Here is a 26,855-nt window from a genome sequence, read left to right on the forward strand (position 1 = left end):
AGTCTGGCAAGGAAGAGCTTCACGAGGATTGGAGGGGTTTTCCAGTGCCGTTTTTCCTCTCGTACGACCATGGGCGCAGGCGGGAATCGGAGGTTTCCTCTGTTCACACCCAAGAGGACACCCGGGCAAATGTCTATTGACTGAGTCTCCATCCCTGCATATCACTATGTCTTACCACGGGCAGATAGAGAAAAGTGCTGCAAAGTCATGATCCTAGTACACTTCCTTGGCACCATATCAGCCTGTGCTATCTTGAGCAAAGGCGAGTTTGATTACGGTTATTCTGCGTGTGTCCATGCTTATGCAACATGAATTAATAAACAAAAGCATGGAATTCAAGGTATTGGCAGTGAGTCTAGCCCAATACCAATATTGGATGGCACGTCCGAGGCAATGATTACTTTTGACCTCGAATCATTTTGTGAGATCTAGACGGCGAGGGCGGCCACGTCAAAAGACAGCATAGACGTCATAATGAGTCCCTTTGGCTGTTGGGGTTGTCGTGCCCTCACCGGTCTTAGAGAAATTGGGGAACCAAGGAATTGAGGTTATCGTGAATTTGCCACACGCCGCGATCTGCACCCGTCATTATCGTCATGTCACCAGAAACTCTACCCCTCGACGACTCATAGCTGGAGACCAGAAAAATGCAGTTGCCGTGGAATTTTTCCAATCGACCGCGATCTTCAATTGATGATCATCGTCGCCCACAGAAATCTCCTCGAGGGCAGAGGTTGATACAATGGTTGTGGCGCCGAAGAGAAGTCAGGAGGACAGTTTCCTCGTCAAGCCGCGTCTAAAAGCAAAATTTTAAGGAACAGGCGTAGCCTACTGGCTTGTCAATGTGCAAATCCCAGGGGGGGTTAGCCATTGTCTGACTTATTAGAGGATCGAGTTGTTCAGCGCCCACCCTCCACGTTCTTTTTGTGTTCCCAACTCTGCCATCCAGGCGGGTATCCCACCCACCCTTCCCTCGCATTTTCCCGGGAAGACTTGGCCAATAGTATATCGCTTTGCTCAGCAGCGCCCAATCATCAGGGGTTGAATGTGACGCCCAGCTGACGATTAGCACGATCCGACGTTCTGGAATCCGGGGAACCCCATGCGGTGACTTCGGCTGCTCGCTGAATCTTGCGGTTCTGCTGTCTTTCGTTGATTTCTACGCATGTCGCCTCTTTGAGCTGACAAGGAGGGTGGAGGGGGATCCTGATTATTACCTCTGTTTTGCGGTTACCGACGGGCGATCCCACAGCAGTCATTGGTGAGGCTCAACATGCCACAGACCCCGTGATGCAGGCATAACCTTTTCATCAGCAGCAGACACCACAGACTATGGAGGCAGTCAGTCAACAAAGGGGGCGATCTCTTCGTAAGCAAGACCGTTGTCGTGTTTCCCCATGTTCTGCGTGGGTTTGACTGCAGTGTGCCCGTTTTTTTCGATGAGGTGGATATGTGTATCCATGGTCAAAGGCTGCCAATGGCGACCGAACCATCAAACCCCCGGGCCACTACACGTCAATTGCGATCATGGGCTTGACGAGCTCGATTGAATTAGAGGACATACATTCAGCTCCGCGGTACGACTTACCCTCGTGCTTCATTGCAGCTGATCTTCGCTGGCCGGAACGACGGGATAAGCCCAATAGGAGGCTCAAACATGGTATGGTAGCATTGCACTGTCGTGGCAGCCAATATTTTAAGAAGAGCCGCTACTTCGCTTGAAGCCGTTATCGAACAACGATGTCATAAAATTGCCGAATCAACTTTGGCGATTGATCCGGGCTCTCGTTGGACTTGATGATTTGTTACAGCATTACGGTTGGGCCGGCGTTTGAATTATGAATGCTATGGATACGACACTGCAGGAATCGGTTGACGTAACTAAGCTGGTATTCGAGTATGTATAGGAGCGATCTCATGGAATTTGTAGGCACGGATGAAAACCATAAAATTCTTGGGTCACTTCAGATGGGGAGTCGGCTTCCGCTTATCAAGGGATTTGTGTTAGAGTATACGTCAGTTGCAACAGCGTCAGACGTGGCCTTTTTCTATGCATCACAACCAGGACTGTCATCCACAGGTGTCACCGTCTGATCATTCTCGCTGTCTTTCAAGAGCCGCCACAGAGGCTGGTTAATCATAAACGAACAGCAGCTTCGCATAGCTTGATGAGGGAGGACAAATAGTATTGCAAATGCAGGGTGCTTAACGGCCGTTGCCACGATACTTCCTTGGAGCACAGCAAATGATCTTCAACGTGATATTTCTTTCTGCAATCCGTAGCTTGATGCATTACATGGCGTCAGGAGGTACACAAAACGGGAAACACAGCGTAGTCTGTAAGGTTGCAAGTTCCCGAGGCCGGTAACTCGCATTGTGGGGTATGTAGGAGAACAATTGGAACAGCTGTTACATAGTGTGGATCAGGATGATCATTTTGCTCAGGGAGCTTATGACATGATCAGCAGTAATATGGGGGTTCGCACATACTATTGGACTCGATAGATGAAGACGGGGATAGTTGAAAAGGTGCCTTGGCCAGGGTGATCACCCGTAAGAGTTTCGCTGCGCCTAAAAAATTGTGCTTGATACGACTCATTATGCCTATTGAGCTAAGATGGAAACTCGATATAGACACTACATCTGGTTTAAATTTTAGGAGTACAAAGACCGCGACACTTTGATGCAAGCTCATATTGGGATATAGCTGCGCTGCGATGTTGGGTAGAGACGGAGTATCTGGTATTGGGGGTATAATATTTAGCCAGCCGCCAGATCCGTAGACAAGTCTTGGTTTCAGGGAATTTGGTCGGACTCCAAAATATCTTCTAATTCCTGTAGGCTTGAAATCCCTGATCTTCGTAGACGATATTTCATGCTGGCAGTGGGCAATGTACATGGCGGCCCAACTAGCCTCCATATTTCGTAGGCCACGCCGTTTGATAGACAATGGCAATGCATGCTTGATTGAACTATGCTTCTGCGATAGCCGTAGTGGTCCTAGAAGCATAAGCTGGATATCCCAAGCCACGTGCTCATAGCTTGAGTGCCTAGCGACAGGTCAAACTGAGGGTCGCGCATGGACGACCGGCGAATGAGAGATTGACACACAGCCGTTCCACATTCAACGACCTGCAGAGATCGGGGGAATGACAGCAGCGACAGTGCTGTATCCCTTCTTGTGTTAATGAAATAATAGTTTGATAGTCGTAAAATGACATCGGGAGAACAGCTGAAGCCAAAACAGGTTGGGTTGGTACCCATGACAGCGTACATGCGTTTGTGGATAATTATGCCACAATGCAAACTTGTACTGTGACAACGTCGCACGCGAGTTCAAGTATGTCAAGACATGCATAGTCGCAGATGCGCATAGTTACTTAGAAGTTTTGGAATGCCGGTCACGTATATGTTCTAGCCCATACAATATACGTTGGCGTGAATGGGACTGTCTTAATGGAGGGGTTCTTTATTTTATTTTAAATGATTGTTTATTATTTATTATTATCATCACCATCATCATTATTATTATTACAAAGCAGCCGAATCTCGGGATGTCAAGCAGTTCTGCGGCAGAAATGTCGACTACTGTAAGCAGCAACAGAATTGTGACGGCGATACAATGCCAAGCCTTTAATTTTGAGTTCACTATGCACTGTGCCAAATCCGCGAGCGGATCGAACTAGGAACGCAATGTCCTCGATGGCGGGTTTTGGCGCGGCACGTTGTAATGTTTGCAATAATGATGTGTGGTACCTGAGCAGCTGACCTGAAAGCTTCGGCACGCTGGTCCAGTGTTAAAGCTAGCCTCAAGACACATGGTTTGGCAGGCTATCGATAGCTCCGGTCATTGTCGTTGGGCATCATAATACCCAAACCTCCAAGGACACAGGCAGCCTGCCAGCCTGCCACGTATACTGACAATGATAGCGCCATGCTCTGCAGATTTGTTTCCACCTGTCAAAGCTGTAGAGCTACTTCGGTTGCGCTCGTAGAGACGAATTGGCCAATGAAAATCGTGTCGCAAAGATGAAGGTTTGAGTAGATGCAGAACGACCTCGCCAGGGACGGGCAGAGAAAATGTGAACGTCATATTTCGGCCCTGTAACAATATATGTGCTACAGCACAATGGATACAGATATTTGAAAAATTATTCTTCGGCAAATTGAGAAACAGATTCATACGTGGTAAGACATTGCCAGGCGGTTCCTTACCCAGATTCTGTTGGAGTTTCGGTCAACAAGCCCCTCGCAGCGTCAAACACCACCACCTTTGCCCTGCGTCCTTTGGACAGGGGTCAGATCTATTGTCGGCTGTGTAGTAAGATCCATTGGAACGCGACTTGTGCGGGATGTGGCCATGATGACTCAAATGCTGACGGCTTCCACACATTTAGACGGTTTCCTGGACGCTGTTCTCATCAAGCAATAAAATGTGCGGGATTGTGTAGAAGTCCGCACTGAGGATCATTGGCATGAAGTCGCAAGAATAAGAAGTAAACGGGAGCTCCGAATATTGCGGGAATTTGCGGAAAGGGTATAGTAATCCAAAGCCGTGGTGACTGAGAGTGCCAAATTGAACCCAGATCCTTGAGTGTCTCTGTTCTGCATTGGGTTCAGTCGCAAACATTCCCTTGCACCACACAAGTGCGCCGAGGAATCTGAAGATGGCCCGGGGGCTACAGTAGTCAACGGCTCAGCCCGCAGGAGCCAGTATTTTAGTATTCCGTGGCATCTTCTAGCGCCTTCTCCAAGTATCACCCGGATGAGACGTCTTTGGCAGCGCTGTGTGCTGTGTGTACGTCAAGCATGATCTGGACAGTGGCTGGAGTGTGCTGAGCCAAGGCCTTTCAGCGCCTAGAGCCTGCCTAGATGCTATGTCGTACCACTTATGTAGAGTAAATCTGGATAGTGGAGCCGGCCGGTGCATGCGTGCAAGTTACACAGTCGTGCGACCAAGCACATGAAAAATGAGAGGTGAGGGTACATACAAAGTTACCATTGGTGCAGAGTACAATCACTCGTCAAACACCCCACACCACTCTGACAAACCTTTTCTTGTCATTCTGAAGGTAATACCAGCCAGTCGCCATGATGAGATCGATGACTCCACTGAGTTCCCACCAACGGGATCTAAGTCTTACGCTCAGATCTTTGGGCCCATGGAAAAGTAGCTACGTCCCATCACCAGCGCATGGGCGAAGTCGCCAGGGTATCTTGAGGCCTGTCGGCCTTTTCTGGCCAATCTTGACGATGCCCGTCTTCAGGGTTCTGGTATCTCGATGCCCGTCTATTAGTGTGTAGCCGAGCTCCGTCGCGCCATGTCTTTCCAGTCATCTTGCTCGTTCTGTAGCAGACATATCCATCAGTAGTCTCGTAGCCAACCAAGTCCTGCCTTAATTTTCGCATCATATCGCAACCTTTCTCATGTCGACACACTATCTCGCCTTAACCTTTGCATACATTCACTGGACAGTTAGACTTATTTAGCCCCGCCTACGTCCAGCACCCAGGCACATATTTCCTTGGGTCTACTCATCGACCCACACACTTCAGGCTTCAGTCATCATCTATCGAATCACAAGAATCGTGGATTGTTCACGGTTTCATCGCCGCCCAACTTTGCAAGACCTCGAAGGCCCCTAGAATACTGCGGTAGAGTTCATCTACATACTTTATATAAAGGCTGTGCCTCGACTCTGGTGGAACGTAATGTCAATGAAGAGCTCATGAGTCTTGACCGGCAAATCTAAGGGCACAATCAACACAATGTCAAGAAGGCAGTACGCTCCCACGTCGTCAAATCATACGACAAGTACGCGGGACTCACGGAGGAGTGATGAGTCATATGACCAGTACTCTTATGATTCTCGGAGTACCGCACCAAGTTCACTTTACGACAACTTAGGCTCTACTAAGGCCTCCAGTGCAAGAAATCCTAAGCACTATACAGAACGTTACAATGAGGATCTTTCGCCATCGACAAGCCTGTGCCCAAGGTCATCGGTAGAAACATACTCGTCAAAAGCTTCAGCCGATGAGATCGAAGACACGGAGATTGTTGATATAGTGGATGATACGGAAGTGCCTCCTCTACCAATATATCGCCATGAAATCACAGACTCCAATGTGCGACCTTCATCAGCTCAAGATTTTGCGGCCTTATTCCCTAGCATGAATCGTCTTTCCATCAGGCACGATGACTTTACATCGGACGGGAATATGAATCTGCGAGTAGATACGATAGTCTCAGGGAGACGCAGAAGGACGGTTCAACTTTTCCATTTGCGAATGTACGACCTGAACAAGCGCGAGTTCTCTCTGCGGAGGTACTGTAGAGACTCCGGAAGAGAAGTTTGTAATTCCAAACGCAAATACACAGAGCCAGGAAATCAAAGTCGACCAACCCTGCAGCGCTCCGTGTCTTCCGCTATGAAATCATTCACGAAGCCACAACTGAAAAGAACCCCAACGGGCGGTTCAGTGTTCTCGACCAAGAGCAGGCCAGAAACGAGTCACTCGGCCAATGCAGATACCGAATTCAGCGACATATTCAGCCAAGGTCTCTCCTTGGGGAAGATCACGAAGCCGCGTCAGACCGCAACAAACTCCATCAAGCTTGAGTTCTCAAATTATGCCCGGGTGGATGTTGAGCGCTGTGGGAGTAAAGGATCGAAGCGGTACGAATTCGCCTGGTGGGGTCATGACTACATATGGAAAAGGGTCACCGACAAGTTGACCGGTGTGGTGTCCTTCCATCTCTTCCGCGACGGTCCACATTCGGCCCCAGTGGCCCACATTGTCCCCGAGACGCGATCTCCGAACCAAGTTGCGTCGGATGAAAACGCTGGCGGGTGGGTGCCTCCCTGTCACATGTGGTTAAGCGACAAGGACCTCATCGACGCCGCAACGGATGTTGCAGAGTAAGTACTGAAATTCTTCACAATACGTCTGTGTATTGCAGAGTATTATACAGTTGCTGACAGCCCACTCAGTATTGTAGTTGCAACTGGTTTGATGGCTCTTGTCGACGATTGCATCAAGCAACGTTGGTCCACCAAGCACACACGCCAACAACGTATCACTCTCCCCAAGAGATCCAAGACCCTCGACTACGACGACCATGCCAGACCCAGGTCCCTCGTACACAAATTATTCTCTCGCCGCCATTCGGACCACTCAAGTCCTTTGCAAAAGACCCGCCATCCAGTTGTAGCTTACTAAAGCTCCCAATAAAACTAGGGTGACACGACAGAAAGTCGACCCTCTCCTCACCCCCAATACCGCTGTCTGTGGGCTTTGGCGCAGTCAGCACGCAATCAGCCACCATCATTGAGGTGATTGGGGCAGATGGGGGTCTGTCTGACTCATACGTTAAGGTGCAATCAAACGTCTTATATCAGCATCATAACACAGGAACGGAAACAGAAACAGTCCTTTATTGGAATTACAGTAACACAGATCTTGCATACCCAGCTTGCAAACAAACCACCCAAAATGAATACCGTTTCCATGCCGAGGCAGCTCGGGGCATGATGAATCACGGAGCCATTCATCTTATCGCATTTTTCGACTCCTGTCATATTTTTTTCTTCCTTTTGCTTACTGTCGCTACTACACATCTGGCTAAAACCATGACTCTACCATTTGTCATGAATCGCCTACTTGCATCACGGATTCGGTATCATTAGTACAGGCGCAAGAATATACTTTGCTTTTTATTTTTATTTCTCGTTGCATTGTACATTTATCTTGGACTTGGTATGGTAGGGCAAGGACGGATTATTTGGAGCATCGCCCATGTACTGTACTCAGAACAAGTCTGCATGGTAGCCTCTTTGCTTTTTTCTTTTCCTTTTACGCGAAAATCCGTAAGCATTGCTAAGTTTCAATCACGGTCTGACGCGATCAATATGATATCACCCTTTGCACATTGCTTTACCGTCTTTACATTTGTGGCAGTTGGCTGGCAATCGCGCTCGACTAAGTCCAATGCTATGGTTATTCGCTCACAAGTCATGCAATTACGACTTGATAGTTAGTAGCATAACCGGGAAGAATTCACATTTCGGATCCTCTTGAGTAGGTGAGCAAGCCCACAAGTCACGCACGTGACAATGATTTTCCAATGTATCAACAAATTGGGAAGACGGCAATGCCACAGATGGTAAGCATGTATTAAGGCGTAAGCGACACCCAAAATCGCCGCAGCTTCGGTGTGGTAACGGAAAAGTTGAGGCAGACAACTTCTTTTGCAAAGCAGTGATTTCGTAGATATCAATAGCGTTCATAAAAGCTATCCTAGCCATGTGATGCAATGTCTTCCAAAACATGTGATTACTATCCTTTGCTTGTGCGCCGTTCGCCATGCAAGTCCTGTCCTTCGGAGGAGGATTTGTCACCTGCTCACGGGCTTTGCTAGGTTCCGTCATCTTCAACACTTATATCATTCTTTGGGCCACTATCAAACCAGCCGCCAAAGTCCAACTTCATCAGCAAACGATCAACACCACCGGTTCTCTTGGGTATGTATTGCCCGCCATCCTCCTCACTTTGCGATTCCTCGTTGTTTAAGGTGCTACCCTCCTCCATTTCGGTCAAGAAACGAGGATCGATACTTAGAGCTCTGAGGACTTCGATAACCTCTTCAACGCTTTTCTTGACCCTTATTTCGAGTTCACGTAACTTTGACTTAACGTCGGCCTCTTCGGCCTCGAGGTTCGAAAACGCGTCTACGACACCTTCGTCTATCTCGAGATCCATAGAGCTCCAGACCCCATCCAGACGGTGAATCAATGCCACAAGATGGTCGGTGTGGATAAGCAGATTATACATGCATTCCGTAAATGTCGGTTGCGTCAGTAGAAGCCGTTGCGTCAGGCATCGCAAGTATGATCTATGAGCTACAGATAGGGTCTGTGGATCATGGTGTGCTACCTTTGGGGGAGTATGTATGTCATGGGGGCCGGCCGGTTTGACTGTTGCATAATTCTCTCGAGCCGAGACGTCAATGTCTGAGAAATTTGGATGATTTTGCGTGTTTGTGTTTCTCACACCTAGTTGCTTGCTACTAGTTGGCCTGCTCAGCGAGTGTTCGCGAGACAGCCAGGAGTGGAAATCAGTCCATAGTTCTTCCACGATCTCGATTTGCAGAAAGGCTTCGACCTCCGCTAGGAAGAATATCACGGCACTGCTTGTAGTCCAAGTACTCCGCAGGCGTAGGGAACGATCTGCCCATCGCGTGCGAAGTGTCTCAGTCCTTTCGGTTCCAGCTTTAGTCATGCTGAAAGGGGCTCTTGGTGGCGCTCGGTGGTGACGTCGTAGTCTGGTGACCTTCCATAAATCCATGAGCCGGAGGTGTGCACGGCGAATCGACAACAAGTACGAATTGATACAAGTATATATTTGTGCATCGTCCATGCTTAGAAAGAGGTCGAGCGGGGCGGGAATACGCACAGTCAACTCTACAGGTGACGACAGCAGCAGATTGCGAAAAGGGGTGGCGACCATGTTGCCCTGGGTGTTCTGCACTGCAACTTGTGATATAGGGAAGCTCAACTGCAGAAGATCTCTTGCGAGCTCAAGCTCTTCATCCTCTTCCGCATGCTCACCCCGCATTGATCCCAGTGCAACCCAGGTTCGCGCAAGCACAGCCGATGCCTCACCCTCCTTCACAACAATAGTGCCTAGACTGTCGCGCTTCTGATAAGCAAGGTTATCTGCACGGCGCCAACGGCCGCGGTTTCTCTCATCAGCTTGTTGAGTAAGGGCCATGGCAAATTCTCCGCGGCCGACTAGCATGAATTGACGCAAAACCTGTAGCATCTCAACGACCCTCCCAAGAGGCAAGAGTTTCTGCAAGATCGTCCGTGATAAGTTCGAGCGAATAGCCGTTACTGCTCTCGATAAACTTGACGAGTTTAGAGGGAAGCTGAGCTTAGACAGCTCATGGAGCTGTGAAGAAAGATGGCCGAGCCCGCCCAGCGTGGGCTGCCCAACGTTCATTGCCCGTACTCGATTGAGAGAGGTGCCTATGAATAGCATAGAGGATACGCACGAGCTAGTTACACAGGAAGGGACAAGCTTATAGTCCACGTCGTAACCCTGCGATTTATGTGAGCCAGATAGTCGAACAGGAGTGAGCTCGTCTTACTAGTTCATCCTCTTCATTCTTTCGTACGAAAAAGTCCTCAACACCAAAATTGGGCAACCGACCGTAGAGCACCCAGGCAGACATTTGTTTGAGCCAAGCCGTCTCCGCGACTTGGATAAGTGCAAGCGCCGTGTCCATGATATCCGCATAGCCCGTTTGTAGTTCGTCCCGTAATTTATTCATGAGGTCGGCTCCTGTACACAGCGTCCCGCCTTCTCGTTGTTTGGACATATACTTTACCAAGTCCCACAGCCATTCTAGCCTTCTTGTCCAGTCTGAAAATTCGCCAATGACAGCAGTGAGAGGGACGATATTATAAGCCCCAACCAGGCCAGCGTCTTTACGGAGAATACCATCCTCGACGTCTAATATCTTACGCTGGAAAGCTGCCAAATGAGCAGAACTTATAGCGGTAGAAACTGACCGGCAAATAATCGACGAGTGCGATGCACTGATCTGTGTTGTGTGCTGAATAAGGTTGCAATGGAGCTCGCTCAAGTGACCAGCGGTCCTGAGGAGCTCGCGCTCTGGGGCGGACAACAAAGACCGGGCGCTGGCGTCGGAGTATTCATTTCTGAGCAGAGGCGACGGGTGTCCGGACAATGAGAACAAGATTTCGTGCAACATCTTCTGGGGCAAGATGATGGCCTAGAAATGAAGCATTAAAGAGAGACTGGTCTCACCGCCGCAGAGTAGGTGTGGAGTCGTACCCTGCTACGTGTGATCGCTTCTTATTTGAAAGTTTGTCGTTAATGGTGTGGACGAAAAGGATGATACAGCCAACGATCTCAAGGCGACACATTGGAAATCGTTTGTGACTCAGAGGAAGTGATCTGGGGATCACACCATACAAATATTAGGCAGTGTCAAATGCTGCGCTGTCGGTTGTTGTGCTGTGCTACGGTTTAGGTAGCTAAGGTTAGTACTCGAATCACAGAGTGATCACGGGCAAACAACACATTCTCCTCACTTGAATTCGATGCAATAGAGGAAACAGGTGACCAGAAATGGACAAGACCTTCAGTCTGCCATGTTTTTCTTAGGTTGAACGCAAACGGTGGAAGTTAATGCTCAAATCTCCAGATCTCCGACTCGAAACAACCATCGTTCATTTAGCTTCGCTGCAACCTGACTAACCTAGGTTAGCTTCGTTCAGTCGCGCTCTCCGTTTGTCGCAGCTTTTCACGCGTTAACGGCGACCGCTCATCAATCACGTGATATGTTTATAGTCGACCCTGCATTTTCCACATGGGAATTTGTTCCTTATAAGTTGGAAGTCCGCCGGCGTTATAGTGATAATAACATTGTGTTATGATCAGTTTCTTTGGGGGGGTTTTTTCTTTCTTAAAATTGGATAGTTCGCATTGTACTGGTAAATATATGTAATTAAGCACTGGTCGTGTCCAAAACGTCGAATCTTCTAAGCTCGTGGCAGACTTAGTCTGGTTATCATCTATAAACTGGCTTCTTCCCACTCCCATCGTATAGCCCGGTCGCGCTCTCATTATCTTGAAGGAGACTCGCTCTAGAATCATTCCTTACGGCTTGAGCCTGCAACTGGGACGTATCCTCGCCAACAACGATGTCGCCTCCTCCCTTGACCTTTCCAACAACCATACCTTTACCAACAGCTTTGATAATCGCCCTCCTCGATACACCGGTAACGTCGATGTAAACCAATCCAACATTCTTAACACTACCTCCGAGATGCTTAGAAAGCTCGCCGGCTTCTGCTCCCCATTTATGTGTTACCATATCAGTAGCTGCCGACCCACCTGAAGTTAATAGACTGCGGCCAGCGTAATCAATACCGTCCGCAATAGTAGAGAAAGCCATCAAACTCTTGTTGAGCAGGCCGGGCTTGAACGTATCAAGGGGTTGTCCGTTTGCACTATACCCCCTAGACGATCCATCCTTCCCTTTTCTACCTGCCACTTTGGCACCGACATTTTGAGCAACCTTCGTGACCTGGCCAACCGTCTTCGACGATAAATCCGCTACATTTCCGGAGAACTTGCCGATGCGGCGAGCATGTCCGTGAGTCGTGGGTGTGAACGTGACGGCCTTCTCTGTTGCCTTGGTTTTGGTCTTGAACTGCTCAGCCCCGGTTTGCATGCCCTTAGACAGCATGTCGGAAGTGCCGACAATAAGTCGAGAAGCGTATACAGCCTTGTTGACAAGGAATGATTTTTTATACGCCGGATGGAGTTCCATTTCCAGGAACTCCTTAGGTGCAGGCGCGACGCCAAGAGTGTGCTGGCCTTCTCCGGGTAATGTGATCTCAACAGGATCTGTTCTACTATCAGTATCCCGTGGGCACAGTAAGCATGCAATATGTACTTACCTTTAGATCCATGCTTCAAAGCGTCATCCTCGACCACTTGGTATCCCTCTCCGAGCTCGCCAATGACACTTCCATCCTCTTCGTCTACGAGAACAATCTTTCCTCCCGGTTGCTTACTTTGAGATCCGTCGGCATAACCCTGGCCCGGAGCGTAATCTCCAGGGTTGTAGGGCGGAAGTTCTTCATGGACCGCTTCTCTGGCCTTTGATGAAGTAGGAGAAGTGCGAGAGGCAGACGATGCGGCAGCCTTGGCCTTCTTGGCCGAGGTGGGAGGAGCAGCCTTTTCCAAGAAAGAAGTACACTGGGCAAGGATGGTTTCAAACGTATCAATATCTTCCTGTAATCCCTTCCGGCTTCCAGAAGACGGGAACTCGACGCGTGTGAATGCCCCACTCTCCGGGCCCAAATCCCACCGCGGGATCAGGTAGCTTGTAGGAGGTTGGTGATAAATTTGCGTGGTTGCCGGCAAGGGAATATCCAACTCGGGGGGCTACAGGTCAGGTCAGTATGCAGCTATTGTCAAGTATGGGAATGCGATCCTCACAAGGTGCATGTGCAGATAGAAGTCCTGTGGGGTTGCATTTTCGTTGTCGAAAGATGACGGGTCTGCATAATTTGACGACGTCGGCACCATCAGGAGGGACAAAGTCTGGGGTCCAGCTGGCGTAAGCGACTCCTCTTTGCCATTCTGAAGGTGGTAAGCAGAGACGCCCTGAATGGCATATAGTAGCCTTGGTTCCTATGCAAATAGTGTTAGCCGACTGCGATTGAGACGGCGTGTGCGCCCCGAGAGGAGCTACTAACATTATGCCCGGAAGCCATGGTTTTGATTTTCGAGCGATGGTAAATAAGTTATGCCGACAGGGCTGGAGCAATCGGATAAACGGCTCGCAGGGGCTTTTGAGGTGAGGTTTCGAGCGACGCCGCAGTTTCCTAGAGCGGCTATCTGCGAACGAGAGTGGTGAAGTTTGGCGCTGTAGGATTGGGGTTGGTTCCAGGGAACGTGTGCAGTGGATCGACCTGGAGGCTGCAGCAGGAATGTTGCTCTCAAATTGTTTATGAATCACCTCGCATACATGTGCGGCGTTGTAGGGTAGGCGAGTGATTAATGGCGCTTAATATGAAGCAGCGTGATAGCGATGCTTCATTTCACGAATCAAGTTGAGTTTCTACGAGGCCTCACAGCGACGTCATTGGCGTGAGAGTTGTGATTGCCACATCCCTGCCGTTTGGAGCGTTTCGGGCTGGACAAGAAGCTCAAGCTACCACACAATGACTTTCAATTGACAGTTAGAAGCACAGATACAGACGAATGATGAGGGGTTATCAATGCCAAGAAGGGGCTGTGCTGCCGCTTTGCTTAGGGGCAACATGTAGTACATATTTCTGGCGCACAACAGAGGGATGAGTAGCACCACGCGCGTCACAATGAAGGGCCAATATTAGAGCAAAGCATGCGAAGGATGCTAAGCATGGACTCTACACGAAGCCCATACTGAAGTCGGTGGATAATGTTTTGCTGACTGCATAGTCAAAACAGGGCGAAACGCTTCTTGTCGCTCCCGCGGTAAAGAACCCTGACTCTCGTAACTGGCGTGAACAGCAATAGCGCCGGCCAGAGAATCTCGGCGCATGCATTATCATATTTTCACCATTGACGTGTAACGTCAAAACCAATACTTCTGCTCTTCTATTGATATAAGGTCTGACTTGTCTTTGATCAAATCTGCAAGAACACAGTTGCCCCTTAGAACTTCATGGTTGGGTTGGTGTATGAGTTTCCATTTATCTGGCCCCGGATTCTATTTATGCATTGTCTGGATTGTTTACGAAACCTAGTACGGCTACGAACCAAAAACTTCGAGCGAACGAAGTTCGCACCACTGTGAAGTGAGAGCTTCCAAGGGGCCATGTAACAAGCATAACAAGATGTGCAGAATGGCAGAAGAATTTCTTTCTTTCCCCAAGCCTGCATTAGATATACGGAGTGACCAACAAACATTTTCCGACAACCGTCAAGGAAGTCTGTCTATTTGATGTACAACTAACAATCCACCATCTCGTTGTAGATCTCTTTTGTGCACGTTTTCATACCTTCTCTCAGCAGACTGAACGTACTGCTATCTGCGACTAGTCTAACACAAATCTACCCATGTCGGATCGCAAGGTTCTGCGCATTGACCGTTGCATAGTTCAAATTTTGGCGCAATAGGAAATTCCTGTTCGAAACTTCCTCCCAGCAAGATTGCGCCGAGCTCAATTGTCAACTTCTAAGCGCATGGTGATCTAAACACAGCTCCTAATGGAACTTCGGGTCGGCTTTTTATCGTCCGAAGCCGAATTTACCCCCATACCACTCAGAGGATGAGAAGGGGGTTAAGCGATAGATACAAGGGTCATGCTGCCCGAAGTATTCGGATAACAGATACCGACCGACCACTGGCTGAGAGCAGGGTGGCTCTTCTTCCTATCTCTGATCGGCTGATCAGAAAAGATTATTAGTTTGACCTGTGAGATCCCCGTAATGTGCCATGCCAACTCGCCTCGCTTTCCATGTGATCTTGTTAAGTTTGATCATCGAACCTGCCAGGGGTCGGGTATTGGCATCACTTCATAAAATCATAGAATCGGGATAATCCAGAACGACTGTCTGCGCTTGCAGCTTATTATCCCCTAAGGACAAAAGGTCCGTAGATGCACTACACCGTGTTGCAACAGCCCGCAGGGTGTTGGCTCTGCATGTTGCACTGTCTGAATTAAGTGGTTTGGTTTACCCCCTGCCGATAATGCCGAGTCGCCATCACTGTCCCAGGTCCGGGCGGGTGTTGAAAGTAATTGAGCCTCGGCAGCGCCTAACATAGTACTTGCAGCGGCCCCTAGATTGATTGTCAGCAGCGACCGTGGGGAGCAGAATGATACAAAAAGGCGGATTTAGTCGCTTCGTGTCTATCTATACTTTGATGAAGGCTTGCAAGGACGACATAAATATATGTTGCTGATACTGTAATATACACGTCCATAAATGCTCGCGCCTTGAAAGCCCAGCTAGCATCCACGAAGGGCCGATTCTTGGAATGCGGCCCGATGTCTCGCTTTAGCAGTATCGGAGTTGGCAGTCTCACCAACTTGTACAGTACAAAATTCCCCACACTTCTCAAGCATGTCACTAGGCGTCGCACCAACAAGGTCCAATGGTTCCGAGCGCTATCTGCTGCTGCAACAACAATACTTACACTTCTTGATAAGCTGATCTGATCGGCCAGTCATCTCACCACGACTTGAACGTGGTAAGTAAATAGAGGTTTGAGCATCGAATGATTCTGGAAGGAAGGGATTTCGTAGAGAGCCACTTCGAATTTCCGACCCCTGACACCTCCCTCGTGTGCAATTTCGCGAACGAATAGACTTTAATCAATAGCTGCGGGGTGTCAAGCGGTGTTGCCGAGCGCGTTCAAAATAACATGGTCAGCGGAGAACCATACCCAATCCTGTTGGGGTGATATGCATTGTTTCCCGCTGAAGAAAAGTCCCACCCGAAGGACGTGAACCGAAGGAACCCACCCGCCGACGCCGCCCCTGGAATGCCTGGAAGGAACTTTAGTGAGAAATCTTGACGCCGTTACCTTTGGCTGTGGCCCCTTTCAGACTCGTGGCTTATTGGCCATAACCGCTGTTACAATCACTCCGGCAGGTTGCAGCATTTCAATTGCTTTTTTATCCTCTTTGTCTCTTTGGCGCTCACGAAACAAATCAACGCCTCTTGTGCAGTCACCTCTTTAAAAATAAAAATAAAATGGAAAACCTAACCTGGTTGCTTCTTGGATTCTGTCACCGCTTTTCCTTGAGGGCGTCACTACGGGGTGCTAGCGGCGGGCATTTAGAGACAAAGGGATCTGGGGGTGGACAAACGTGAACCATGCATAACCCAGAATTGAGCTCATCTTGACGAACGATCGGGAAGAGGCGCTTACAGGAGATGCAGAAAAACGGGCAGGTGGCCAGATCCAGAATGGAACATGTCACGAGAGATGGAGGGTTATGGGTTGACCACCATTTCGTAATTTTGGCAATACTACGCTGCAATGCATGATGCGCTCGCAGAGAATGAGGTTAATGAAAATCCGCGACTGCGATGCAGCTCAAGCGAGTTATTTTAGGAGCGGTCTTGGAGTCTTGATGGGATCAGCAGCACCACCCAAAGTTAACATGACCCTGTCGGACAGCATTGATGGGAACTAGAACATCGGCAGACCTGAAGCGTGGGGTCCAGCTGGCTTGTTTAGTTTGGCCTGGGACTAACTGTCTTGTCTGGTAGGCAGATTAAGTGTGTAGGCCGGACCTTGCAGGTGCTGGGGGCTGGGCTATCGCGCTTCTCGAGGCTTCTCGAGACTCAAGTTTCCAAGGGCTAAATAAAACTAAAAAAGGAAGAACGGGCGACGGGTGCTGGAGGTGGGTTTTCTTCATGGTTCTTGCGCGTGGTAGATGGGGTGTGAGACGGGTAGGCTTCCAACAAGCGGGATCTTTCCCTCGGGCCACTCAATGTAGCGCGCTACACGGTACAGTACTGGACTAGCGCCGCCTAGCAGGAGTTAGCACTAACCATCTCCCCTGGATTCATTGGCTGGCCAGGTCGGTCCAAGGGTGGTGGTCTACCCGTCCCCGGGATTCTGCCCTAGCGGCCCAGTATGCTAAGAGAAACAGAGAGCGAGCGGCTTTGTGAGCTCCGTCCAAAGTTGTTCCTGGTGGAAGCTTTACTGAGAGTTAGAATCTGGTCTGGGCCTTTCTTGCTTCTCATCTTTCCTCCCCTCCATGTTGAGTCTTGAGTCTTGAGTCCCGAGTTTTTGAGTGTAGCAGCAGCAGCAGCAGTAGCAACTCCCTGGCCGCAACGCCCAAACTTGTTGTCAAACCCAAGGACAAACTATACAGACCCATTGCCTTAATTTGCGCGTTTACGAACTTGCAGCACTCAGCCTTTGCCGCAATCCATCCATCGACTGCATTGAGCCAACAGTGCAAGCGTCTAGACTACAGGGTTGCTTACCACTCACTACAGTCTGTACCAAGGATCCTTTGTTGCAACAAAAGTCGTAGCCGCCGAAGCTCTAAATTGCGTTTCGTGCATCGTCGCCCACTTTGCTTCCAACCTGCATCACACGCACTCACACACATACATACACACACATACACACACATACACATACACAGCGCGGGTGCTTGCAGCGGTTCAGTAATGCTGTAGCACATTGCATTGCAAGTAAACACACTCTGTGCATTCAACCCACGTCGGATCCGACAAAGACCAACAAGGGGCGCGTCACTCAGCTAACCACTGCAGTCCCCCATTGTACACGGCCGATCCAGGCAAACTGCCGCCAAGCGCCGCAAGAAACAGTTGAACAACTAATCCTCTCCGGCTGGCTACAAACTCCTACTCTCCGTAGCAAGTCCCAGCAACCCCCCCACCCAGTGTCGCAGTCTTCACTCGGACGACGATAAGCCTTCAGCGTCAGGCTAAGGCTTGCACATCTCTCCACCATTCATCCTATACTCGAGTCTTCTGGGTCTCGAACAGACCCAAGCCGTCACAATTAGTACTCCAATCCGAATCCAGTCCATCCTGTCGCCGCCAGATCCTCCAGACGCTGATGACATACAAAGCAACTCTACATATCAGTCCACAACCAAAAGGAGATACAACGAGTCCTCGGTGCCTCCCGATGCACCTTTAGTCCCTCCCACCCCGCCAGCGCCCCCCGACAGGCGCCTGTCTTCAGCCACGGATTTCTCACAGGGCTCAGGAGTGGGAGTGGGCGTGGGAGTTGGGGGTGTGCCGCAAGGCTATGGGGAGCACGCCATGAAGCCCATACTAGCAGGTCTTACTTTCGAGAGTAAGAAGGGAGCCAAGATGCGCCCGCCCATGCGCTCTAGCATCGCATGTCTCAGGTGCCGAAAGTCCAAGATAAAATGTGAGAACAACGGCGGATCAAGTCCTTGCGACAGCTGTCTCAAGACAGGCAAGGACTGCGTTTTCAAGCTGCCCGAACCCAATCCCGCCCCACCAAAGAGGAACGATCCACCATCGGCGATCAAGCAGGAAAGAGATGGAGGCTCAGACCGGAAGAAGCTGAAGAAGATCGACGAGCTGTCCAAGCTTGACAATGAAAAGGGTACCCTATTCGCAGACGAAGTACTCTCTGCGCCTTTCTTGACCGAGGACATCTGGGATCAGGTCCTCGATTTGTACAAGCTCCATTTTGCACCAGAGTTGCCTTTCCTACATCTTCCGACAATGAAAGAGAAGCTTGGTCGCAGATTCAGAAACCAACAGCCAGATCCCACACCGGATTTCAACCTTGTCTTGTTGGGCATCCTTACCCTCACTGCTCGGTACCACACAGACCTCGTGAAATACCTTGCGCACATTTGCAATTCCCAAGGCGGCAACGCCAGGTCCCGTCCGGTTCAGACCCAGGTCGATCCTGCCGCGGCGTCGGAATACTACGCTGAAACTCTCACCAGAGCACTTGGATCCATGAGAAACGCCATGGGCTCCGCGTCTGTTGAGCGTGTTCAAGCTCTGCTAATGCTCGGTTTGTACGAATGGGGCCAGACCCGGCAAAACACAGGTGGCCTGGGTGCGTGGATGTTTGTCGGAATCGCTGTCCGAATGGCCAACTTCCTAAGACTCGGTCTGATAGATAAAGAATTCAGGAAAGTAGGGCATCATCTCGAGCGCCCTCGTGGCTCTGTCTCCGAATCGCAGTTGATTCTAGACAGAGAGGCTAACCGCCGAACCATGTGGAGCTGTTTCGTCCTAGATCGAATGCTGGCCTGCGGGAAAGAACGGCTGGCCATTGTAGACTCGGAGAAGCTGCTGATCCAGCTGCCATGTTCCGAGGACAAATTCGACTTGGAAATGGATGCCAGCACTGGGTTCCTGAAGTCTATGCCGTCAGATCCACGTGTCACTGACGACAGCGTACTGAGTCGGTTCGTCTTCCTTGTGAATCTCTGGGGCGACATCTCGCGTTATAGTGTCGACGGTGGCCGCTTGACCGACCAACATGCACCTTGGGTTGCTGACACAACTTTCTTTAAACTACGCGACCGCCTATTCAGCTTTGAGCAGAGCTTACCCGGCACATTCACGTTCTCGCGTTCCAACTACTTCAAACACGAAAACCATCAGGCCTCTAGCGTCTATGTACTGCTGCATATGCTCAGAAGCGTGTGCGTTATCATGCTGCATCGAGAGTAAGATTGCCATTTTTCAGTCACATGTCATGCGCTGTCAGCCATATACATTGGAATTCAAGTCTAACAATTTGCTAATCTTGTCGCAGATATATCCCTTTCGTGCCTATACGGTGCAGAGGACCTGAAGGGCCACTTGATAACCCAGTATTCCCAAAGGAGGAGACACCGGATGGTTTCTGGCTCGAAAGTGCGGAGCAAGTGTTCAAGGCTGCCAGAGAGATCATCGATCTGATCGAGATCTGTCAAAAGAAGGACAAGCTGCCTCAATCGACAATAGTTCTGTTTGCCATATGGACTGCTGCATTTGTGGTATTATACGCCATCCATTTCCCACAAATGGACACGCGAAGTCATATCCTCAGCCACCGGTGGAACGAGCCTTTGGAAGGAGAAAAGGACATCGATATCTTCCGGCACGGTCCTCTTGGCTTGACTTACACGACACTTAATAAAATGTCGGTTTGCTTGAGTATGGCAACCACGTACATCACAGTACTCCAAAAGATGGATACCTACTTTGTAAAGATCAGGAGAGACTACGAAATACACGTCGATCAAAACAGGACTCTTAGTGAAAAGACCAGCCTGAGTGTGCGCCTTGGCGGCAAAGGTGGCGGGCTTGAGGAATACAAGGACAAAAGGCTCCTGAGAGAGTTTGGGCATATACAGCCCATAGATCTAACAGGCATGGATGGAGACCGATCCAGGGCCAGCACTGTCGATCGTGGATCGCCTGTAGATTCGCGTCTACCACCCATCAACCGAGTTGGCACCCCAAGATCTACACCGTCAACTTTCACGGCCATTAACCATGCGTCGTCCTATCATGATGCCAATGGATCGTCGGCGGTACCCCCTCATGATACGCAATACGATTCATGGAATCGGCAATCCAACACGTTACGTCCAATCCAATCCTATGCATCATCAGCTGTTGCAATGCTAGGTCCCGAAACTACCGGTCCACCTTCTACTCACCGCGATGATTCCAGCGAGTATGAGCTGCAATCAGAAGAACGAAAACGGTTCAATGTTACGAACGACCTCGGCATCTTAACACAAAACAATGACCCATGGATAGATGGCCAGCTTCCGTTCTTCGACCTATCAACCGAAGCGTATGGCCTTGCGCCACATTTCAATGATACATACACATAAATAGTTGTACGTCAGCAATGAGCATTTTCACTAGCATCGGGACTTTGCCCGGCGTAACGGAGTTGACTAAAAGAATGAGGCTCACTTATACGCGGCCCAATGCGAGTTCCTTTCTTTGTTTTCTCCTTTCGATGGATCAGACATGTAGCATCGGGGGCGGCCTTGACAACGACAAGGACACATGTGATTTTACTTTGCTTGTATGAGATATCCTCGCTGTACTGAGATCGCATGGTTAAATGCGTCCGTTGTTTTCACCAGCCGTCGCCGTTGTGTTGCTGCTGCGAAGGGGATACGATTGTGTGGAGCAGCCCTGTCAATTTCACCAAATTTGCTGCACCAGGACCCGCACTATAATGGCCAAGCCCCATGTTTGCCTGTAAATTCCTTGATACAAGCTCTGTGTTGTGATATGCGCTACCACTACAGTAAGCGCTTGACCCAACAATGGTGGTGGATCTGGAAACTCCGCATAAGCACAGTATTACATCCAGAAACCTACCTTCCTATGGGCAGTGTTACCGGCCAGAAACAGCCCTATAGGCGAACCTGGACAACTTCGCTAGCTCAAGTCTAGGGCCGCCCAAAATAGTATCATAAATAGAGTAACTGCTAAGCTTCTTTAATGCGGAAGTTTCCATCAAACCAAATGCGAAATGGCGATTGGCAATTGCTATTGGTTGCTGCGATTGGGATAGGACGAAACTAACTATGTGGCACAGCTTAACGCATTGAAAATTGAAAGGGGGTCCCATGTCCCCTCATCCCGCTCCTAAGACCGGGTCATGTTAGCAGTTGATCAAACAGCACAACAGCACAGTGGCGCAGGAACAGTTAGTGGGTAACGAGCAAATAAAGTTGAGAAATGTTCCTGAAAAAATCACCTCTCAATTGTCAAGGTTCTGACCAGCGCAGTCACCACAGACCCTTGAGCGACCTCAGCTCCTAGATCATCATGAAAGCCAACACTTAGTGGTCAGCACTTGGGAGCAACTGTCTGGCGGTATAGCTGGAAGTTTGCTAGCCCCGTAATGCGATAAAACCCTATGTATTCAATAGGCAACGCTTGAAGTCCCGGCCGAGTGACAATAGGCCGGGTGGAGAACAAAAGCTGATACGGCACTGGGCTGTGGGCAGGCGGAGTGCGAGCTTTTTGGCGGTCCTCATTAAACTACTGATCCTTTGTGAACTAGGTATCCAGAGTATGGGTCGCCGAGCAGAATGGTGAGCATGGCATATATATGGCTCTGCAATGGTCATGTTCGATGCTACCAGGAGACTTACATGATATCCCAATACTAGCACGCTTTGAAGCTCTACATCCGTCACTCCAAAACAAATGCCGTAGTGATTTACCTGTTTCAATTCTTATTCTATACTTTGTCTCTTTTTCTCTTTTTCTCTTTTTCCCTTTATATCTACTTCTTCTTCTCCTTCTTCTCTTTTGGAATTATATGCCTGGCTGAAAGACGATCTCGCGATGAAAACGGCACTCACAGCGTTGCTACCATTTTTGACTTGCATCACACCCTCTATAGCTACCTTGAAAGCAAAAGATATCCACCAAAAGAACAAGAGGTTTGGTCTCAAGGCAGCGAGTTTAGAGAGCTTGGACCTTGTTGGCAATGCCACATTTGTTCAGAACATCGATCATTCGGACATCTCACAAGGTACTTTCGAGCAGAGATATTGGTGGGATGGATCATATTACAAAAAAGGCGGCCCGGTCTTCGTGTTTAACCCAGGAGAGCAATCTGCAGATGACATGATTGGATACTTGGCGAACGACACCATACCTGGTCGGTATGCTCAAGAGTTTAATGGTGCTGTCATTATTATCGAACGTAAGTTACTTCTATGTTTGGCCAAGGTTAATCGCGTCACTCACAATACCATACAGACAGATATTGGGGTAAATCCATCCCCTTCGACGAGCTCACCGCCGAGACCCTGCAGTATCTCAACCTTCCTAACGCGATGAAAGATATGACAAATTTTGCCTTGACTGCTGAACTAGAGTTCTGCGAAAACGGTGACTGCAACGCTAACGATGTGCCCTGGGTACTTGTCGGCGGCTCTTATAGCGGTGCACTTGCAGCTTGGACTTCTCAGATGGAACCCGGAGTGTTCCACGCGTATCACGCATCCTCGGCTGTTGTTGAAGCAGTACACGACTTCTGGACGTATTTCTCTCCGATCGAGCAGGCGCTGCCCACAAACTGCAGCAACAACGTCAAGACGGTCGTGCAGCACGTTGACTATGTGTTCAACCGGGGAAACGACGATGATATTGAGGAGCTCAAGACCAAATTCAACCTGCAGGACCTTAACGCAATGGATTTTGCTGAAACGCTGGCAAATCCAATCTCGGAGTGGCAGAGCGACCAGGCTGTCGTCTTGCAATTCTGCGACTATTTCGAGACATACGGTGGCCGTAGCAAAACGACCATCAACAACGGTACCGGGGTTGGGCTGGTCGCTGCGCTGGATGCGTACGCCGCATGGATCAATGCAACGGCTGGCTGCGGCGAGGGGGGCTCCAGGTGCAACACTTGGGACCCGGAAATCGAATGGAACACGTTGAAGGACCATGATGACTACCGGCCGTGGCAATGGATGCTCTGCAACGAGCCTTTCGGCTGGCACCAGGTCGGCCCACCGACTTCGGACGGCCAAAACATCGTGTCATCGCAGTTGCGTCCCGAGCAGTACTCACGGCGATGCCCGCTCGTGTTCCCCGAGACCAACGGCTTCGTAGCCGGCAGCATGACCGGCTGGACCGAGGAACGCCTCAACGCCTGGACCAAGGGTTGGGACGCGCCTTACAAGCGAGTCTTCTTCGTCGACGGCGAGTTTGACCCGTGGAGGTCGGCCACTTTGTCCAGCAACTACAGGCCGGGTGGCCCCTGTAACTCTACGGACGCTCCTACGTATGTTGTGAAGGGAGGCGTCCATACACCTGAGATGTTCATTGACGAGGAGGATCCTGATACCTGGCCTGTTGTCGAGGCAGCCATTAAGCAGATGGGAAGCTGGCTTGATGAGTGGGAGAAGCCGGGGGCAGTGTAGGGGTGAAGGCATCGAAGATAATTCGCTGCTGGCATGTGAGATCAAAATGGTGCGAGGGCACATATTCGGGATGTTGTAAAATTGTTTTTGTACGTATGGTTAATCACTTCACTCAAGACATGCCCCTGCCTCATTTTTTTGTGCAAGATAACGATGGGCCAGTATGTTGCATTGAATGTTGGTACAATTAACTGTCTGGTGGCCGCTTTTCGACTGTTTTCCTCCAACTTCAGGTCCCAACAAATGCTCGCCAGTTTTGGGTATACTCCGAGGTATGGAATTATAGTCTCGACTCCTGCGGCGTTGAGGAGGCTCTTTCTCCACATGCGCGGAAAGCTGACGGATTGGGAAATCTTGTTAGTGATCGGCGATCTTACTCGGCTAATTGGAAAGGATTTTCGGGCTGCTCCTACGGGATACCCCTTTCGGGAAGGCCAGAATGAACAGTAATGGGAGCAAACATGACAATCTCTTCGGGATTACAAGCCTGCAGCACAGCTGACTAACTAATACTACAGAGGCTGAAGGTCTCAAACCTGCAAGATGACCTTCTCGTAGGAGGCCCTGAACACTGCCGCACCAAACAGCATTAAACACAACATTTATAACGCCCAGACTCTTTTGAGGCTCACCGGGATCGGCTTGTATTTCCATTGTTGGACACTACATCTGTGCCGGTGAAGTCTGCCGTTGATGTATTTTTGCGCGCTACGTAATATCAGATGTGTCCTGCTTCCAGTGGCGAATGGCCAAGCGCTATAGCAAGGGGATATGATGGCCCTCCTTTGGATATACAAGACGGAGAGCCTTGATGGATTTTGGCCATGCTTTTTCTTCCATGTGATTTCCACCAGACCCGGCTAGCCAGTCGACTGATCTACAGTACAGGAAAGAACCGTCCGATGTAATGTCCTGCGGAAGTATAAATGAACGGCCAGTCAGATACGGCACTTTGCCCATTGCTTGCCACCTCGTCTTGGCTTCCCCACAAGCAACGCTGCAAAGCGACCCCGCGGAATGAAAAGTGATTGTTCGGTGCGTTAATGGTGGATAAGGCCTTTCAACTTTATTATAGTTTCCTGCACTTATTTTCGTCGCTGTGTGAGAGAGATAGAGAATATGTGTGTGTATGTAATCGACCATTTGAAGTACATAGGACGCATCGATGGAGGGGTAACGAGGGGTCGCTGGTACCATGTGGAGGCCTATCGAACCACGCCGCGGCATCGCGTTTGAGCTTATGGGCCCAGAAGCTGACAGACGCAACACGGATGACGTCTGTTTTATTTCGGTTGGTCCAGCTGGCGGTCCTGTGACGAAGTGCGGTTCCGAAAAAGGTTGAGGGTAACCTTATAGTGTGTTGGTCTCTGGAGGACTCGTCGGAGTCCCAAGACTCTATGTCTATACAAGGTCTGTTGTCATCTGGATAATGCTGCGGCCTTCAGAATTGCAACCATGTTGGCAGAAGACCTGCCAACATAAGACTATGTACATGGCATGTTTTGTGCTTCTTGTATGTTTGATGGATACCGGGTCGAAACTCGGTTAGTAAGTGGCATACTCACCCCCACACTAAGAGGAGGAGAGTTGGGTCTGGTGAATTTCTTTTGACAATTGTAATTGAATCAGGTGTTCCGCTGCACCCGACACACGAAAACGGCATGTCGGGTAACGGTAACTCTTCTTCTTGGTGTCTCGGCCAGGGACCACGGCGTTGACCATTAAAGCACCTCTCTCTATCAGAGTATCGTAGGCCATCTTTATACGTGACTGCCCCACTACGAATGATCGTCAGGTCCCGAATAGACCTAAACACTGAAACGGCACAATATCGATGAACATTACTCCCGCCGGCTAGGAGACTAAGCTGGTCGTCTGGATGCGATATACTGGCCGGTCAAGGTCATTCTCAATGGCAACTTGCGCGCTGGCTGGTCCAGGCACAGCACATATGGATCCAGAGATTGCCTTTCTCGGCCAAATGCGCATCATGTGAGGCTTTGCATACAGGGGTTGTAGGGATTTTGCGGGGACGCATGCAACTCGTGGACCTCGAAGTTGGAAGTCCAATGGCTTTCCTGCCCCTGATTTGCCCTGAACAACAACCTCCCACGCTTGCGCCTGGCTTAAGCCTTTGTCTAACCCGAAAGTGCGACATTGCATGACAGGACCGTTTCTTTTTCCCCATACTCAAAGTCCCAGCCGGCCCTACGACAACGATTTGTGGTCGCTGCTGGCTCCCGGTAGAACACACATCACACTCAATCGCAGGAATACGGAATAGGACAAGACCGTACGGTAGGCCTAAGGGGAAAGCTCGTTCGACCATGTGTCTTAGCGTGCTGAAGGGCTGGCGGACCCCATTCCACGGGACGAATTAGAAGACTGCCCCTTCCGAGAGAACTTCGATGGTACCCGCGATTGACATCACCATCCCGAGCCAAGTGAAGTTTCATGCCGGTAGACCTGCAGACAATAAGAATATTGACTTTCAGCTAGCATGGCAAAGGTGTCTTAGTTCTCACATCGCTATTTGTGATTCTTTCCCACGAAACCGATATATAGCCTACATTGCCGCCAGAAAACCAGTCTCCCGCTCTGCCTGACCCGCTTGACTTAGTGCATCATCTCTTTACTGCAAGAGACATTCTGGCTTCCAGCAGTCATGCCTTCCGCTACCGAAATGTTCTATGAATCACGACCAGTCCCCCCTAACCTCAAGACAGGCAAAGGGGCGTCCAAACCGGCCAAGGCTCCGCCAGGGACCGATATAATTGATATTCGCCAAACAGCAGTAGAGTTGAATCTCAAAGAAGAGATTCACAAATTGTTGCGTCCCCATGAGGGACCGCGGACAATGCCAACTTTATTGCT

General features: G+C 49.7%; 5 protein-coding genes across 5 annotated transcripts; 3 read left to right on the forward strand and 2 right to left on the reverse strand.

Moving 5' to 3' along the window:
- Positions 1-5,769: 5,769 nt before the first annotated feature.
- BKA67DRAFT_529877 (uncharacterized protein) lies at positions 5,770-7,224 on the forward strand (the record flags this gene model as incomplete). Its single annotated transcript, XM_046099146.1, has 2 exons — positions 5,770-6,923; positions 6,996-7,224. The coding sequence occupies 2 exons, from the start codon at positions 5,770-5,772 to the stop codon at positions 7,222-7,224; spliced, it is 1,383 nt and encodes a 460-aa protein (XP_045963869.1).
- Positions 7,225-8,278: 1,054 nt separating this feature from the next.
- Positions 8,279-11,235, reverse strand: BKA67DRAFT_545577 (Spc97/Spc98 family protein). The gene is made up of 2 exons (XM_046101336.1): positions 10,154-11,235; positions 8,279-10,104 (listed from the first exon to the last, which is right to left on the reverse strand). Exons 1-2 carry the CDS (start codon positions 10,778-10,780, stop codon positions 8,419-8,421), a joined length of 2,313 nt encoding a protein of 770 aa, XP_045963870.1. The 5' UTR covers positions 10,781-11,235; the 3' UTR covers positions 8,279-8,418.
- Positions 11,236-11,485: 250 nt separating this feature from the next.
- On the reverse strand, positions 11,486-13,323 carry BKA67DRAFT_545578 (senescence-associated protein-domain-containing protein; the record flags this gene model as incomplete). Its single annotated transcript, XM_046101337.1, has 3 exons — positions 13,042-13,323; positions 12,498-12,987; positions 11,486-12,444 (listed from the first exon to the last, which is right to left on the reverse strand). Coding segments are annotated over exons 1-3 (1,418 nt in total), but the record flags the coding sequence as incomplete, so codon positions are not given.
- A 5,028-nt stretch (positions 13,324-18,351) lies between these two features.
- Positions 18,352-20,912, forward strand: BKA67DRAFT_529880 (fungal-specific transcription factor domain-containing protein; the record flags this gene model as incomplete). Its single annotated transcript, XM_046099147.1, has 2 exons — positions 18,352-19,751; positions 19,841-20,912. The coding sequence occupies 2 exons, from the start codon at positions 18,352-18,354 to the stop codon at positions 20,910-20,912; spliced, it is 2,472 nt and encodes an 823-aa protein (XP_045963872.1).
- Positions 20,913-22,282: 1,370 nt separating this feature from the next.
- Positions 22,283-24,359, forward strand: BKA67DRAFT_27009 (peptidase S28). The gene is made up of 2 exons (XM_046095879.1): positions 22,283-22,756; positions 22,813-24,359. The coding sequence occupies exons 1-2, from the start codon at positions 22,393-22,395 to the stop codon at positions 23,979-23,981; spliced, it is 1,533 nt and encodes a 510-aa protein (XP_045963873.1). The 5' UTR covers positions 22,283-22,392; the 3' UTR covers positions 23,982-24,359.
- The last annotated feature ends 2,496 nt before the right edge of the window (positions 24,360-26,855 follow it).

The sequence above is a fragment of the Truncatella angustata genome (assembly GCF_020726525.1).
Source record: "Truncatella angustata strain MPI-SDFR-AT-0073 chromosome Unknown BKA67scaffold_1, whole genome shotgun sequence".
NCBI classification, from domain to species: Eukaryota; Fungi; Ascomycota; class Sordariomycetes; order Amphisphaeriales; family Sporocadaceae; genus Truncatella; species Truncatella angustata.

Excerpts from the sequence above, each read along its gene's own strand:
- BKA67DRAFT_545577 (XM_046101336.1), bottom strand. The coding sequence starts at position 10,780 with ATGTTGCACGAAATCTTGTTCTCATTGTCCGGACACCCGTCGCCTCTG. Across the intron at positions 10,105-10,153 it reads AGAATGAAGAGGATGAACTA|GGTTACGACGTGGACTATAA; the intron begins GTAAGACGAGCT and ends CATAAATCGCAG.
- BKA67DRAFT_27009 (XM_046095879.1), top strand. The coding sequence starts at position 22,393 with ATGAAAACGGCACTCACAGCGTTGCTACCATTTTTGACTTGCATCACA. Across the intron at positions 22,757-22,812 it reads TGCTGTCATTATTATCGAAC|ACAGATATTGGGGTAAATCC; the intron begins GTAAGTTACTTC and ends AATACCATACAG.